Below are 16619 nucleotides of genomic sequence, written 5' to 3'. Positions count from 1 at the left end.
GGGCCCCCAGGCTGCCCCGGGATGAGGGCTCCTTGAGGGGGGATGGAGTCTCTGCCGGGGCGGAAGCCAGCTTTGAAGCCAGTAGCAGGGGGCTGGAGTTGGGTTTTGGGAGTTGGTGCTGGGTTTTAGAGGGGAAGAGAGTTACCCCAGAGGTTGCTTGCCCAGGCCAGAGACCATGCTCTTCCCCTGCGGGCCTGGCTGATAGGCCTTTGGGAGCCTCATGTGGGCCTGGGCACTCTGGAGCCTGGGAGAAAATGGTAAGCTTGGAGACCGGGGCAGATGGCTCATGTCATGTGCTGGAAACTGGCTGAAAAAGGGGACCAGACAGCTCAGTCCTGGGGGTCAATGTGAGAAAAGCACCCACCATTCCCAGTCCATGAGTACATACCCTGGCCCAGCCTGGTGCTGGCACCTGGGGTCTGGAGTGTTCCTCCTCCAGAGGGGCAGAGAGAGAGGCCCCATGGCCTCTGTCCCCATCTTCTCTCCCAGTTCACTCCTGCCCATGCGGAGGGTCCACTTCGACCACCGCTGAGTGCCTGGTGAGGCCACCTTGCCCTGGCTCCCCCTCACACTCGGCCCCAGGCACACCCCACACTTGCCGGGAGCTTCGGGCCTGGCATCCACACTGCTTCCTCGATACAGCCCAGCCCAGCCCAATCCTGGCACCGACCAGCATCAATGCCACGGCTGCCAAATGACATCATCACAACCCAAGTGACCCATGCAGCGTGTCTAGACAGAACCCAGACAGACCGAGGACCAGGTCCTGCACCGCCACACGTGTGTCTTGTCACCTTGGGCTAGTCGCATCCCCTCTCATCTGCAAACAGGGATAATGACAGTATCTACACCCCAGGGGTGTCGGGAGGGTTCACCCCACGAGGCATGTGGCAAGCAGCATACGGGCCTGATCAGCACTGATCAACTTGGGGGCAGGCTGGCCGCGTTTAGGAGGAGAGGCCATCCCCGGGACAGGCCGGGGCCATATTTCTTGGAAGGCTTCCCCCATGTGGAAGAATCCCCATCGGCCACCCAAGGGATCCTGGTTTCTGAAGTTCTTGGGACCTGACTGACTTTGTCTGTCTGTAAGATGGGTCTTTAACCCTTGCCATTGCGTACACCCTCATAACCAGATCCCAAAGCCCAGCCTGGCCGGGCTCCCGCCGCTTCCCGTCTCTGCCTCTCCCGGTCCTGAGCATCTGTGTTTCTGCCTCTGTGTCTCCATCACGGTCTCACTGTCTTGCATATTTGGTGTCTGCCTGCCTCATCTCTCTCCCTCTCAATCTGCCGGGAATTCTTTCCCAGAGGAACCGATACTCCAAAGCTCTACTATATTCCCTTTTACAGCAGTGAGATGGGAAGAGAGAGAGAAAAAGAGAAGGGGGGAAAAAATCAAAGCCCACATATTGGTTCCAGATGTGGCCCATTCTCTCAGCCCTCTCTAGCAACTTAATTAAATTCCCCCAGACAGCCAGGAGGGTTTCTTAATGATCAAATTTCCCCAGCTCTCCTCCTCCAGCAGCCCTCCTTCTGGCCCACTCCGTCTCCCTGACGGATGGCTGACCGGATTCTTCCTGCCGTTGGCTCTGCCAAGCAGGGCCAGTGGGGGTGGAGCAGGGGCTTCCCAGGGAGCACAAAGGACTCTGGCCCCCTACCTCTGCCCTTGCCACTTCCAAAGGGGTCTGAGTGCTCCTGACCCCGCCCTGGGTCCGGCTGCAGTGGCTGAAGGGGCCCCAGTGGTCCCCACCCCAGAGCTCTGTCCTTGGGGCTGGCCTGCCAGCGACTGATGTGGAGTGGGCACCAGCAGGGGTGAGATGGGGGAATCTCTGGGGTCAGGACTCTGGGCACACTTACCAGCCGGAGCTGGGGCAGGCTTAGGCCTACTGGGCACCCTCCCCAGCCTCCACTGGGCAGGATGACCAAGGTTCAGAGAAGGCGAGGCCCCAGCCAGGATTGCACGGATGTCCTCGCCAGGCTTGGCTGAAGCAGGGCCAGGCTGGCTGGTCTCCCTGGGACAGGCCAGGGGGTGTTTCTTGGGAGTCATCATGGGAAGAACCCCCATGGTCAGAATCCTCACCCACCAGACTCTCAGTGGGACCCTGGACTCCTGGGGTGGAAAGGAATTTCAGGGAACCCTGAGCCCACCTCTTCGTGTGCAGATGGGCAGTGAGGCTGAAACGACCAGGCAGACCCCAGGCCCAGACTCCCTCCAGGCACAGGGCGAGACCCCTGGGGTGCTCAGCATCTTCCCCCTGCTCTGGGCTGCTGACTTACCTCCTCTGGGAGAGGTGGGGGCCGGGCAGGGCCTTCCATGTGGGCACAGGGGAACAGCAGAGAAAGAGGGGATCTACGGCCTCCAGTCCAGAGCTCTGGGCTGCCCACCTGGGGGCTTCACCAGGGCCTGGCCCCACTCTTACCGGCCATCACAGCCCTACCCTTGGACCCAGCACCAGGAACCACTGGGCAGTGTCTGTGCTAGGAGTAGGGGCTCTGGCTGGCAGGGTGGGCTTCCTGGTGGGGACGGGTAGGGAGGGGAAAGCAGGGCTGGCCATCTAGAGCACAGAGGTCTCTGGGGCTTGTTGCCCTGGGGGTTGGGCCCCCGAAATGCTCCTTGGTGCTTTTTTTTTTTTTTGAGATGGAGTTTTGCTCTGTCGCCCAAGCTGGAGTACAATGGTGCAATCTTGGCTCACTGTAACCTCTGCCTCTCGGGTTCAAGCGTCTCTTGCCTCAGCCTCCCGAGTAGTTGGGACTACAGGTGCCTGCCATCACACCCGGCTGATTTTTGTATTTTTAGTAGAGACAGGGTTTCACTATGTTGGTCAAGCTGGTCTCAAACTCCTGACCTCTTGATCGGCCTGCCTCAGCCTCCCAAAGTGCTGGGATTACAGGCATGAGCCACCGCACTGGGCCTCCTCGTTGCTTCTTAGGACAGTGCATGGAATCAGGGTGGGGACAGAAAAGTCCTTCACTGGTCTGGTCACTGTCCTGCCACATGGCCCCTGCTCCAGCCCCTGCTACCTCAGTTTCTCCCCTGAGCCAACAGAGGCTTAGCCTCAGGGATCCCAGGAATCCGGGCCCTGCCCCTCCAGTCTGAGGACTGTGGCAGGAACCGGCAGGCTGGGCCTCCTGCAGGGACACTCTGGGGTCATGAGGGTCGGGGGTCAGGGTGGGGTCAGGGTGTGGGGGGAGGAGGATAGGAAAGCGGGGGGAGCCAGGCAGGAGGAGAGAGGGGCAGACGGGAGGGAAGCGGAGGGTGGCACTTCCATGACCATACTTCAGAAATATGCCCGGCCCTCTGTCTGTCCCAGTGCCCCGGGGACCTGCTGGGGGCTGAAGTTGGAGGCTCTCCCGAGGAAGATGGAAAATGGTCCTCGTGGTGATGGTCACGTTTCTAAATAGCTCATTTTATGGAAAACACCACCCAAAAAAAAGAGACGGAATAAAAGGCAGGGCCTCTCCCCAGTTCTCCCCCTCCAGGGCCTTCTAAGGGACAGACGTGGTGGCCAACAGCCCCTTCTGGGGAGACAGCAGGCACCGTGGGGGGCGAAGGCGCTGAGATGGGGCCACACCACTCCTCCCAGAGCTGCCCACCCTGGGCACGTGTGTGTGTGTGTGTGTGTGTGTGTGAGAGAGAGAGAGAATGGATTGTATGATCATGTGCCTTAGAAAGTGGGTGAGACTTTGTGAGAGAGACGGTGTATATTTGTGAGGGTGTGAGACTGTGTGTTTATGTGTGAGAATATGAGTGTGAATGTGTGTGCACAAATGTGTGCACCTGGGTGGAGCATGCATGTGTTTATGAGCAAACATGAAAGGGCGTGTGAGCCAGTATATGTGTCAGTGTGTGTGTGTGTGGTATGAGTGATGAAATGTGAGTGGTGTGATTGTGTGACTAGTGTTAGTGTGAGTGGTGTGTGTGTGGAGTATGTTGGTGTGAGTGTGAGTATGGGTGAGTGGTGCATGAGTGGTGTGTGTGTGGTGTGTGTGAGTGATGTGTGTGTGGTGTGTGTGTGTGGTGTGAGTGGTGAGTGGTGTGTGATGTGATGTCTGTGTGAGGGATGTGTGTGATGTGTGTGAGTGATGTGTGTGAGTGGTGTGTGTGTGAATGGTGAGTGATGTGTGTGATGTGTGTGTGTGGTGTGTGATGTGTGTGTGAGTGATGTGAGGTGTGATGAGTGTGTGAGTGGTGCGTGTGAGTGGTGTGTGATGTGTGTGATGTGAGTGATGTGTGTGATATGTGAGTGATGTGTGAGCGATGTGTGTGGTGTGTGATGTGTGAGTGATGTGTGTGTGAGTGGTGTGTGATGTGTGTGATATGTGTGTGATGTGTGTGTGAGTGATGTGTGAGTGATGTGTGTGGTGTGTGATGTGTGTGAGTGATGTGTGTGTGTGATGCATGTGTGTGATGCATGTGAGTGGTGTGTGTGAGTGGTGTGGTGTGTGTGAGTGATGTGTGTAGTGTGTGATGTGTGTGTGTGATGCATGTGAGTGGTGTGTGTGAGTGGTGCATGTGTGGGTGATGTGTGTGAGTGCTATCAGTGTGTGAGTGGTGTGTGTGAGTGGTGCGTGTGTGGGTGATGTGTGTGAGTGGTATCAGTGTGTGAGTGGTGCGTGTGTGGGTGATGTGTGTGTGAGTGGTATCAGTGTGTGTGATGTGTGTGAGTGGTATCAGTGTGTGAGTGGTGTGTGTGAGTGGTGCGTGTGTGGGTGATGTGTGAGTGGTGTGTGTGTGTGGTGTGTGAGTGGTGCATGTGTGGGTGATGTGTGTGTGAGTGGTATCAGTGTGTGTGATGTGTGTGAGTGGTATCAGTGTGTGAGTGGCGTGTGTGAGTGGTGCGTGTGTGTGGTGTGTGAGTGGTGCGTGTGTGGGTGATGTGTGTGAGTGGTGTGTGTGTGAGTGGTGCGTGTGTGGGTGATGTGTGTGTGAGTGGTGTGTGAGTGATGTGTGAGTGGTGTGTGTGTGAGCGATGTGTGAGTGGTGTGTGTGTGAGCGATGTGTGAGTGGTGTGTGAGTGTTGCATGTGTGGGTGATGTGTGTGAGTGTGAGTGGTGTGTGTGAGTGGTGCGTGTGTGGGTGGTGTGTGTGAGTGGTGTGTGTGTGAGTGATGTGAGTGGTGCGTGTGTGGGTGATGTGTGTGAGTGGTGTGTGTGTGAGTGGTGCGTGTGTGGGTGATGTGTGTGAGTGGTGTGTGATTGGTGTGTGTGGTGCGTGCAAGCATGTGTGAGTGTATTTGAGTGGTGTGTGTGCAAGTATGAGTAACACACACACACACACACACACAGGCCAGGGGCCAGGCAGTTGGCTGGTGTCCTTCGTGGGGCTCCAGTAGGGGTCGGAAGCCAGGCCCTGGGTGTGAAGCCCCCTCCCTGGGCCTCTGACTCGCTGACCTTGGCTTAGTCAGTGGTCTCTACTAGACGGTGACACGGGAGTCCTGGTGTCACTTCCTGGGGTGTCGTGATGAGCAGATGAGACTTGTTGAGCTTCTTACTGAATGCATGGGACTGGGACACACTCGGGCAGAGGCCACAGTTGCTGGCAATTGGCCATTCCTGCAGCCAGCCTGGGCGGGCGGGCAGACTCACAGCCACTCAGGAGGGAAGTGAGTGAGGCGCGAGTCCAGGCCGAGGAGGAGGCTGTCACTCCACGGGCTGGGAAAGAAGGAAGGTTTATGGACAGGCCTGGGCCCCGTGCTGGTGTTCAGGGTCTGCCCTCAACCCCAGAGAGTGTCAGGGCCTGATTCTCTGCCCTGGGCTTATGTAGTGTTTTATTAGTAAGTCTCAGGTAGGACACACTCTCTCACTGGAGAAAAAAGAGGAAATATATCCAAGTAAAAAGAGAAGTTCCCAGATCCCAACGCCCAAAACAACCACCCTTAACATCTCAACGTGGGGCCTTCAGGAATGATTCCTGCCCACACACACTTTTCTAGATGGGATAATACAGCACTGTTAATGTGTAACGGGTTCTGCTGGAGCCCACTGTGTTACCAGCTACCATCATAGTTGGACAGCAGGAGAGGCTGAGCGTCCATCCCTCTTTTTTGACCATTTTTCATCCTTTGTGACTCACCTGTGCATGTTCTTTACCCAAGTTTCTATTGGTGTTTTTGCTTTGTTGTTGTTGATTTTCAGCAATTCTTTATATATTAAGGTCATCTCCTTCTGTACATTGGCCAGTCAGAGTGACTCCCAAACTCCCTGAGGATTAGGAGGCAGGGACAGGGCTGAGCTCTGGGTCCTTGTCCCCAGAACCCCAATCGTGCTGAAGATCCGTGGAGGTGGGCGGCAGGAAGGGGCTGGGTGGGCCAGGCAGGGAGTGGCAGAGGCAAGGAAAAGAGAGAGCAGCGGAGAGCTGGAGCCAGAGGCTCTGAGTGACAGAGCCCTAATGGGAGGCAGATGGAGGAAACAAGGCTGGCCCTGCTGACAGGAGGGAGGTCAGGGGGCACGAAGCCCTCTAAAGTTAGGAGCCTGGGAGGTGGGCAGGCAGCAGGGCTGGCTCCACGGTGTGGTGCCCCAGGGTTGTGAGAGGGCAGGGGTCAGTTCCCCCTCCTGCATGTCCAGGCTCATGAGCCCACAGCCAGAGGAGCTATGAGGACACTCAAGCCCCAGAGGCCAGAAGCATGGAGAGGTGCAGAGACCAGGGCTGGAGGCCCAACCTCGCAGTGCAGCCCTGCGCGAGTGCCCAGACCTCTCTGAGCTTGCTTGTTTGTGAAATGGGGTAAGAATATCACCTACTTTACAGGATTTAGGGAGATCAGTGCTCCAGGCGTTCAGCGTGTCTAGTGCTTGGCACACAGAAGCGTCCCCGTAAATACAAGTGGACTCGTGTACTATGCTTATTATGATGGTCCCCCTCACGCCTTCTCTGCCGGCAGAGCCCATCAGCCACATCAAGGAGGGCGTCCTTGGCTCCAAGACTGTCAGAGCTGGGAGGGCCCTCAGGTTATAGGTGAGGAAACTGAGGTCCAGAGACCAGAAGGGCCAGGCCTGGGTCACTTGTGAAGGTGGGTTTACGTGTGCTCTCCAAAAAGATGTGTTCACACCGAGCACGGTGGCTCACGCCTGTAATCCCAGCACTTTGGGAGGTTGAGGTGGGCAGATCATCTGAGGTCAGGAGTTCCAGACCAGCCTGGCCAGCATGGTGAAACCCCGTTTCTACTAAAAATACAAAATTAGCCGGGCATGGTGGCGCACGCCTGTAATCCCAGCTACTCTGGAGGCTGAGGCAGGAGAATTGCTTGAACCTGGGAGGCGGAGGTTGCAGTGAGCCGAGATCACGCCATTGCACTCCAGCCTGGGCGACAAGAGCAACTCCAACTAAAAAAAAAAAAAAAAAAGGTATGTTCAGTCCTTGCCTTGTCGCCTGGAATGTCACCTTGTTGGGAAAAGGGGTCTTGCCGATACCATCAAATGAAGCTGTGGCTGTGATGGGGCTTTGGGTGGGCCCTATGAATCCAGGGACCAGGGCCATTTGGAAAGGACAGGGGGACTTGGACCGTGGTGCAGACACAGGAAAGAAGGCTGTGTGGAGACAAAGGTGGGTGGGGACTGGGGTGCTGCTGTCCCAAGCCGAGGCACACCTGTGGTCACCAGGGGTGGAAGAGGTGGGAACGGGACCTTCTCCGGAGTCTTTGCGGGGAGCGAGGCCCTACCCACACCTCGAATTTGACCTTCCAGCCTCTGGGACTGTGGAGAAGGGAATTTCCATTGTTTTGAGCCACCAGGTTTGCAGCACCTGTTACAGTGGCCCCAGGGCAAAAGCAGGGCTCAGACCAAGTCATCCCACCCAGCTCTGCTGGGACCCCATGCGGCTGACCTCCCCCAGTTCCTCACCATGAGCCCTTGGGTAGGTCTGGCCTCCATCTCCTGAGGGCTGAGGGCCGGCGCATAGGTGAGAAGACCAAGACCTGGCCTGCCACGGACACAGTGTCATGTGATCAAATGTGTTGTGTGATCAAGAGGTGAACCCCTGGGTCGCCTGAGAGCCGCCGCACTGCTCAGGGCCTTATGATCCATTGAGAGGGTGGGGGCTCTTCAATCGAGACAGACACCTCCCGACCCACAGAGTCGCCCCCTCCGGATGTTCATCGCTGTCCGGTGAGAATCTGAGCCCTTCTGATTTTTACGAGGCAAGCTGCAAATCTCCATCTCCCTGTGAGCAAAATTTCACTCAGGAAGATACTGCTTTCGCTCAGCAAGAAGCAAGGCAGATGTGTGTGGGGAGCCGCGGACCCTGTGGTCTGTGGCTGCTTCTGGGAGGCCCAAGCTGGTGTGGCCCCAAAGGGGCTTCAACCCAGCTGCCCAGCCCACCCCTCCTCCTGCTCCTTTAGGCAATGGAAAAGGAAGCAAACAGAGGCATTCTGAGTGCCTGGTGGGGGGGGCCGGTTTCCGAGAGTCTGTCACTGGATCTGCCAACAGCTTTGACCACCAGAGCCAGCGGTTACCAGCCGCTGCCGCCCCTCAGCCTGCGGGTCAGGGTTCATCACTGGACTGTGAGGTGTGCTTCGGCTTTTCTTGCACAGTTTGTTTTGCTCATGGTAGAGGGCCTTAAAATGATTAATCAGGCTGGGCGCGGTGGCTCACGCCTGTAATCCCAGCACTTTGGGAGGCTGAGGCCGGTGGATCATCTGAGGCCAGGAGTTCAAGACCAGCCTGGCCAACATGGTGAAAACCCGTCTCTATAAAAAATACAAAAATTAGCCAGGTGTGGTGGCAGCTGCCTGCAATCCCAGCCACTTGGGAGGCCGAGGCAGGAGAATCGCTTGAACCTGGGTAGAGGGTGGGGCCGGAGGTTGCAGTGAGCTGAGATCCCGCCACTGCACTCCAACCTGGGCAACAGAACAGGACTCTGTCTGAAAAAATAAATGAGTAAATAAAAATAATACAAATAAAAATAAAGGCTGGGCGCAGTGGCTCATGCCTGTGATCCCAGTTCTTTGGGAGGCGAAGGCCGGTGGATCACCTGAGGTTAAGAGTTCGAGACCAGCCTGACCAACATGGAGAAACCCCATCTCTACTAAAAATACAAAATTAGCCAGGCGTGGTGGCGCATGCCTGTAATCCCAGCTAGTCAGAAGGCTGAGGCAGGCAGGAAAATCACTTGAACCTGGGAGGCAGAGGTTGCAGTGAGCCGAGATGGCGCCATTGCACTCCAGACTAGGCAACAAGAGCGAAACTCCAAAAAAAAAAAAAGTTTAGCTGGGCGTAGTGGCTCACGCCAGTGATCCAAGCACTTTAGAGGCCAAGGCGGGCAGATCACCTGAGGTCAGGAATTCAAGACCAGCCTGACCAACATGGTGAAACCCTGTCTTTTAAAAAAAAAAGTTTAATCCTAAAATCCATTGGATTGTCTTGAAATGCGCCTTTAAATGTCTTTTCCTGAGCTGGGCAACTCTCGCTGTCTGGCAGGTGCCAGGGAGAGGCACCCAACTTGGTGGAGTGAGTCCCAGGGGGCCAGCACTGTGATGTGGGTGGCTGGGGTGGGGAAGCCCCCTTCATCCTCAGCTTCCCAGGACCAAGAAGACATAAAGGCTCCGTGCAGACTCCAGGTGATAGAGGAGGCTCACATTCGTGGCAGGAGGGGAGATGCCTCCACTCCAGAAAAGTGTTTTTTCCAAGGCAAGTGGGAAATCTCCACTTGCATGTGAGCAGAATTTCCCGACTTCACTCCGGGAGAAGATATGTCTTTTCTGCGGGGAGAACGAAGACAGAACTGTGCTGGAAGCCATGGACCCTGGGCCTGGAGCTGCTTCTAGGAAGCCCAAGCTGGTGCAGCCCTCAGGAGGGGGTTCAGCCTGGCTGCCCACTCCCCCTCTTTCCTCAAACAGAGGGTTTTGATTCCTTCCTGCTGGACCCCACTTCCACGACACTTACAGAGCACTGGCTCCAGGATCTTGGGTGAGTTTGATTATATCTTTCTTTTTTCTGTGAGACAGAGTTTCGTTCTTGTTGCCCAGGCTGGAGTGCAGTGGTGCAATCTCTGCTCACTGCAACCTCCACCTCCCAGTTTCAAGCAATTCTGCCTCAGCCTCTCAAGTAGCCGGGATTATAGGCGTGCACCACCACACCTGGCTAACTTTTTTTGTATTTTTAGTAGAGATGGTGTTTCACCATGTTGGCCAGGCTGGCCTGGAACTCCTGACCTTAGGTGATCCGCCCGCCTTGGATTCCCAAAGTGCTGGGGATTATACCCATTTTAGAGATGAGGAAATCCAAGTTCAGAGCTAGGAGGTAGCACACTCCCGTGCTCCCAGCTTCTCAGGCGGCTAAGGCGAGATGATCGCCTGAGCCCAGGAGTTGGAAGCTGCAGTGAGTCGTGATCACTGCACTCCAGCCTGGGCGACAGAGTGAGACCCTGTCTCTAAAAAATACACAAGATGCATTGAGTCCATCAGGGCAGAAGTGGAGAGGGCTGGCAGCTGGCCTGGCCAGGTGCTCCCTGGGACAGAGAATAAGGAACTGAGGACGGGACACGCGGGGACCTTGGTCCTCATCATTACAGTCAGCCGGCCGGGTGGTGACAGAGGTGGCCCGGCCCCTGCTCAGGGAAGGCGAGAGCCGGGCCGAGCCGGAAGGGGCAGTGGCTGATGAGCGCGGCGCTCAAAGGCACCCAACGGGAGTGGGGCAGCGGCAGGACCGGAGAGCACAACCGGCGGAACTCGGACGGCGCCCAGCGGTCGCGGGCGGGATCGCAGGGCGAAGCCGGGCCGGGTCGAGCCCTGGCAGGAAGGGGCGGGCCCGCCTCGATCTCGGATCTGGCTTGGCTCGGGTCCGCGACCTCGACTCCACTGGAGCCGCCCCCTGGACCTCGGCCCAGTCCGCCTCCCGGCCGCCCTCCGAGGCGCGCCGAGGTCCTCCGAGCCGGCAGGGAGCACTGTGGCCAGCGCTCTACCCTGAGCTGGCGCAGGCCGGAAGTGCAAGGGTCACTTCCGTCGGGGGCGCGGCTTGGGCTGAGGAGGGGACCCGGCGGGACGCGGGTACTGGACGGGCGGAGCAGGCGGGGTCCGTGACCGCTGGAGCGCTCTGGTCCGCGTTTGGGCATCTCGGCCTCGGCGGAAAGCGCAGCCGCCCTGCCGCGCGGGGCCCGCGGCGATGCCGTTCCTGCACGGCTTTCGGAGGATCATCTTCGAGTACCAGCCGCTGGTGGATGCGATTCTGGGCTCCCTGGGGATCCAGGACCCCGAGCGGCAGGAGTCCCTGGACCGGTAACTTGTTCCCTTCTGTGGACTGGCCGAGGCCGCTCCGACCCCGCGGCGTCCCGCTTGACAGAGGAAGGGACGGGCGGAAGCCGGGGTTGCTTGGTTGGGAGCGCGCGCTGTCCTGCGCTAATCCCACTCCCGCGCCTTGCAGGGCGGCGGCGAAGGGCACGGGGAGGGCTCGAGGGCGGGGGCTCGCGGAGTGTCGCAGGGCCTCCGCCTCAGCTCCTACCCTGTCGCCTGCCTGTCCTGTGCCAACCCCCGCTCGGGTCCTGGCAGGGGAGCAGGGTGGAAGCCGTGAGGCCTCAGAGCAGTACAAGGGTGGGCTTTCGTAGCAGAGTTTGCACCTTCGTAGACAAGAGCTGGTCTATCGTGGACCTGCGGGAAAGGTGTCGGGGGCAATTCCGCTTTCACTGCCCAGGATACTAGGCGCCTGGGGTCCATCAGCGGTTCAGCAAAGGCCCCCGCCTTCCTGGCGCGGGGGCCCCAGTGGAGAGACTATGCAGCGGCGCGGCGCCCGAGGTGGGAGAAGAGAGGAGCAGCGGGAAGGGCGTTCAGGTGCTGGGGGGATGTCAGCTGGAATTTCCAACATGTGGTTATGATGAGTCTCTCCATCCAGGGCCTCTGGTGGAAACGTTGGCATTCTTCGTCAATATCAGCTAAAGGTCTGGGTGTGAGGGGAAGGAGGGGCCGCGTTGCTGTCCTGGCCGCGGGGGTTGCAGTCCTGCAGCTTCGAGAGCCAAGGGCTTTCTGAGGAGGGAGAGTCAGAGTCGGGCTTGGGCTCTTGGCCTCCAGGGTTCCCTTCAGTCCCAGCAGCCCAGGTGTGTGAGGCTTTGTACCCAAGCCTGGAACCAGACTCTGGGCAGCTTGGGAGCAGAGAGCAGATAGGCCCAGCCCGTTCTCTGCAAATGCACGTCTGCTCCCGTCTTTAAGAGATGCACCTGGCCCTCTCTACTTCAGAGCTTCTCCCAAGCCTCCGTGCCCCACAGAGCCGGGGCCCTGCTTGCTGACTGCAGCAGGACACCAAAGGCCACGCACCCACAGGCTGCCCAGTCAGCCGGTCCCACAGTTGTGCCTACCCTCAGCCTCTCTCCTGCCACAGGCCCAGTTATGTCACCAGCGAGGAGAGCCGAATCCGTGTTCTCACCGAGCTGCTGGAGAGGAAAGCCCACTCTCCTTTTTACCAGGAAGGCGTGAGCAACGCCCTGCTCAAGATGGCTGAGTTGGGGCTGACACAAGCTGCCGACGTTCTCCTGCGGCATGGGGCCAATCTCAACTTTGAAGGTCAGCTAGAGCCCCGGGGGTGGGGAGGTGGCTTAAACGTGGCCCTGTGCTGAGTGGGCGCCCATGTCTCCAGCCTCTGCTTTTACCGTTCTGAGGAGTGACTTCCTCCCCCGCAGTTTATTTCCTGGGTGGCAGCAACTAAGGAAACTCCCATTGGGTGACTTCCCATCCCCTGCGGGTTTTCACATGGCTCTTCCCACCTCTGTTCCAAGAGCTAGTGTTGCTGCTTCTACCGTGTGATTGATTAGCAAACTTTCCCCAGCGCCCAGATTAATCCCCACTCCCATTAACGGGAAAGTGCGGCAGCTGGCACTGTGCCCAGAGCTAAGGGAAGGTAATTTTCTGCCACTTAACTCTGAGCCCATTTGTTTTTTTCTCATGCCATAGGGAGAGGGGAAAACAGGCCACAGTCACTGCAGGACATGCCGGCTCCGGCTCCTACTGCCAGGGAGGACATGGAGCCATGCTCCTCTCTCTCTGGCTTTCACCCCGGGGCAAGGGGGACGACGACACAGGGTTAGTTAGGAGACGGGCAGGGCTTCCTCATAACCTTATGGGGGCCTGATGCCACCAGGCATATCTCCTTTTCCTATCCGAAGACAGGCTTGGAGGCTGCTGGGCTCTTGGAGGGTCAAGGAGCTGAGACGGGAGGTCGGGTTCTGAAGCCCGTGACTTGGAGACCAGCTTGGAGAACCTGGCTGTTACTACCAGGCCTACAGAGGGGGGCAGCCACAGAGCTGCGGCCTAATATGGCTCCCAGCCATCCCGAGAGGGCGCCCCATCTTATGGTCCTCTCTTACAGAAGAGGAAACTAAGGCCCCAACAGCTTAAGTAGCGTGCCCACTAGAACATCCCGAGGGCCCTCTGGTATCTGGTAACACAGCTCTGTCCTAATCCTTGATGGTGACAGGAGCCTGGGCCTGTGGCTTCTGGACACTTGAGGTGTGAGTGTGTGGCTGGGCTCTGGGTTGGGGGCCCCATGAGAATGGGAAGAGGTAGGACCCACACAAGCTGCACCTGCGCCTTCAGACCCAGTCACCTACTACACGGCTTTGCACATCGCCGTCTTGCGGAACCAGCCAGACATGGTGGAGCTGCTGGTGCATCATGGGGCCGACATTAATCGGAGGGACCGGGTGAGTGCCAGTTCAGCCTGCTTTGAAGTCGGGGGGCAGGGGCCTGAGCAGCTTTCCAGGCCAACCTGGTTGTGCTTGCTTGGCTCAGATCCATGAGAGTAGCCCCTTGGACCTGGCCAGCGAGGAGCCCGAGCGCCTGCCCTGCCTGCAGCGCCTCCTGGACCTTGGAGCAGACGTCAATGCTGCTGACAAGCATGGTGGGTGCCTCCTGCAGGAAACCAGGACAGCTGGGCCCCCAGGCACCTTGTGGGGGACCCCCCAGGGTACACCAGGACGACAGCTAGGTGGACAGGCTGGATGCTGGCCCTGGCTGGTGGCACAACACAGCTAGGCACACGGGAATTCTGCCAACTTGCTGAGCTCAGGCTTTCGAGAGGCAGTGCAGTCATTGTCCCCGTGTTGTCCCTCAAGGGCCATCTATAGGAAGAAACAGGGTATGTGTGCATTTAGCTTCCAAGAAACAATGGCTACCCAGCAGGGGAGGCCCAGCCCACATCTCAGGTAGCCTCTTGGGTCCTGAAAAATCCAGTTTTCCTGGACTTTCCACTCCCACTTCTCTGGGTGGAAAGGGAATAGCCAGAAGCCCATCACCCTCAGCCCTCACCCGAGCTGAGAGCTGTCTCTGAAAGTTCCTGGCCTCCTACTCCTCCTTGCTCTCCCTCCCTCCCTCCCTAGGAAAGACCGCTCTGCTCCACGCTCTGGCCAGCAGCGACGGGGTGCAGATCCACAATACTGAGAACATCCGACTCCTACTGGAAGGAGGTGAGGCTGGCGCGTTCTGAGGCCTCGTCCTCTCACCTTTGCATGTACTTCAGTCTGCAGGCCGTCCCTGCCCCCTTCAGTGTGTGGTGCTGCTTTGTCAGGGCTGCAGGCCTTCTCCCAGCATCTCTTGTTCTGTGGCTCTTCTAGGGGCTGATGTCAAGGCCACCACCAAAGATGGGGACACGGTGTTCACCTGCATCATCTTCCTGCTTGGCGAGACTGTGGGAGGGGACAAAGAGGAGGCCCAGATGATCAACCGCTTCTGCTTCCAAGTCACACGGCTGCTGCTGGCGCATGGGGCTGACCCCAGCGAGTGCCCGGCCCACGAGTCCCTCACCCACATCTGCCTCAAGAGCTTTAAACTGCACTTCCCCCTCCTGCGCTTCCTGCTGGAGTCCGGAGCTGCCTACAACTGCTCCCTGCATGGTGCATCCTGCTGGTCTGGCTTCCACATCATCTTCGAGAGGCTCTGTTCCCACCCAGGCTGCACGGAAGACGAGAGCCACGTGGACCTCCTGCGCAAAGCTGAGACTGTTCTGGACCTCATGGTAACCAACTCTCAGAAACTCCAGCTGCCCGAAAACTTCGATATCCACCCTGTGGGCAGCCTGGCAGAAAAGATCCAGGCGCTCCACTACTCCCTGAGGCAGCTGGAGAGCTATCCCCCGCCCCTCAAGCACCTGTGCCGTGTGTCTATCCGGCTCTACCTTCAGCCATGGCCTGTGGACGTGAAGGTCAAAGCCCTGCCTCTGCCCGACAGGCTGAAGTGGTACCTTCTTAGCGAGCACAGTGGCTCCATGGAAGATGACATCTGACAGGTCTCAGGCTACAGGAATGGGGGCATGGGCAGCTTAGGTCAGCTTGTTGGTGGAACCTGGGACAGACAACCTTAGAGGAGGGTCTTTCTTAATCTAGGGGAAGAGACGGGATCCTTCATGAGAAAAGCCAGCCAGGCAGAGCCGGAGGCTGTGATGACTCCAGTGGTGGTGTGGCTCCGTGTGTTCCAGAGACTGCCCCTTCCCCCAGCGGCACTCCAAGTCTCACCCATGTTGGAAAAAGGGACAGGGCTTAGATTTAAGTCATATTTATGGACGGGTGCAGTGGCTCACGCCTATAATCCCAGCACTTTGGGAGGCCGAGGTGGGTGGATCACGAGGGCAAGAGATTGAGACGATCCTGGTCAACATGGTGAAACCCCGCCTCTACTAAAAATACAAAAAAAAAAATTTGCTGGGCGTGGTGGGTGGCACATGCCTGTAGTCCCAGCTCTTCCGGAGGCTGAGGCAGGAGAATTGCTTGAACCCAGGAGGCAGAGGTTGCGGTGAGCCGAGATCAAGCCATTGCATTCCAGTCTGGGCAACAAGAGCGAAACTCTGTCTCAAAAAAAAAAAGATTTAAGTCATATTTATGTCCTCTGAATTGGAGGGCAGCACCAGGGCATTTGCAGAAGCTGGGCGGGACCAAGGCTTAACGTTCCTAGGGCTGCGGGGATGTTGTTCGCTGCACACGGCAGTATAGCTGGAGGTAAGGAAGCCAGGGGCACATCCTGTGTGGGGCTGCCAGCAAGGCCTCACCCCTACCCCTTTTCCTTCCAGGTTCTGTTACAGAGTATGTCTGGTGGGTTCTGGGGGAGAAGGCACTAGGGGCCACCACGGGCTTGTCTTCATGGTATTGAAAGTCAAGCTGGCCTCTGCTGGTTGCTGTAGCTCTGGGGCCAGGTCAGCCGCGGCCCCACCCACCAGAACTGTGCCTCTAGGGGCAGCTGTGCTTGTGCCAAACCCAGGGCCTCGGCGACCATGACTTCTGCTAAAAAGCAATCATGAGCAGGAGGCTGGGGCCAGCCCTCTGAAGGGTCTCCTGTGAGGTGCTCACTTTGGAGCAGGCTGAGAGCCCACTGTACCACCCAGCCATGTCTTCAGTCCCTTCCAGGTTGCGTTGGTCATTGTGGATGGTGTCAATGCCTCTGGGGATAACTGAGGCGACTACATGACATATTTATAAGATTAAACTGACTTTGGCCTTAACAGTCCTCCTGTAAGTTTCTGCTCTGCCCTCCACAGTTTGGGATAAAGTCTCCCACAGCAGGGGGTAAGGAGGGAGGCAGTAGGTGAGAGGAGAAGCTGTGTTTGGGGTTTGTTTCCATGTCTGCAAAGAAGCACCACTCCAGACTGGCCAGGGCCCCACACTGTGGGAGTCCCATTTTATTTTAATTTTTTCCGAGACAGAGTCTCACTCTTGCCCA

General features: G+C 57.7%; 2 protein-coding genes across 4 annotated transcripts; one reads left to right on the top strand and one right to left on the bottom strand.

Moving 5' to 3' along the window:
- Window positions 1-10066: 10066 nt before the first annotated feature.
- Window positions 10067-12571, bottom strand: LOC144576861 (uncharacterized). The gene is made up of 2 exons (XM_078329285.1): window positions 12275-12571; window positions 10067-11945 (listed from the first exon to the last, which is right to left on the bottom strand). Exon 2 carries the CDS (start codon window positions 11039-11041, stop codon window positions 10502-10504), a length of 540 nt encoding a protein of 179 aa, XP_078185411.1. The 5' UTR covers window positions 11042-11945; window positions 12275-12571; the 3' UTR covers window positions 10067-10501.
- On the top strand, window positions 10931-16401 carry ASB6 (ankyrin repeat and SOCS box containing 6). Of its 3 annotated transcripts, none has more exons than XM_035260132.3 (6): window positions 10931-11204; window positions 12298-12479; window positions 13509-13615; window positions 13704-13812; window positions 14291-14377; window positions 14525-16401. In XM_035260132.3, exons 1-6 carry the CDS (start codon window positions 11092-11094, stop codon window positions 15190-15192), a joined length of 1266 nt encoding a protein of 421 aa, XP_035116023.1. In that variant the 5' UTR covers window positions 10931-11091; the 3' UTR covers window positions 15193-16401. The 3 variants fall into 3 exon arrangements, with proteins under 3 accessions (XP_035116023.1, XP_078185340.1, XP_035116031.1); XM_078329214.1 differs by having other exon boundaries at window positions 10931-11753; XM_035260140.3 differs by lacking the exon at window positions 13704-13812 and having other exon boundaries at window positions 14525-16398.
- The last annotated feature ends 218 nt before the right edge of the window (window positions 16402-16619 follow it).

Source organism: Callithrix jacchus, chromosome 1, assembly GCF_049354715.1.
Source record: "Callithrix jacchus isolate 240 chromosome 1, calJac240_pri, whole genome shotgun sequence".
NCBI lineage: Eukaryota > Metazoa > Chordata > Mammalia > Primates > Cebidae > Callithrix > Callithrix jacchus.
Note: the sequence above shows the minus strand (reverse complement) of the source record. Positions and strands in the feature narration are given on the sequence as shown.

Bases quoted from the DNA above. Each gene is read 5' to 3' on its own strand.
- LOC144576861 (XM_078329285.1), bottom strand. From the start codon at position 11,041: ATGCCCAAACGCGGACCAGAGCGCTCCAGCGGTCACGGACCCCGCCTG.
- ASB6 (XM_035260132.3), top strand. From the start codon at position 11,092: ATGCCGTTCCTGCACGGCTTTCGGAGGATCATCTTCGAGTACCAGCCG. The intron at 11,205-12,297 runs GTAACTTGTTCC...CTCCTGCCACAG, and splicing joins CGGCAGGAGTCCCTGGACCG to GCCCAGTTATGTCACCAGCG. The intron at 14,378-14,524 runs GTGAGGCTGGCG...TGGCTCTTCTAG, and splicing joins CCGACTCCTACTGGAAGGAG to GGGCTGATGTCAAGGCCACC.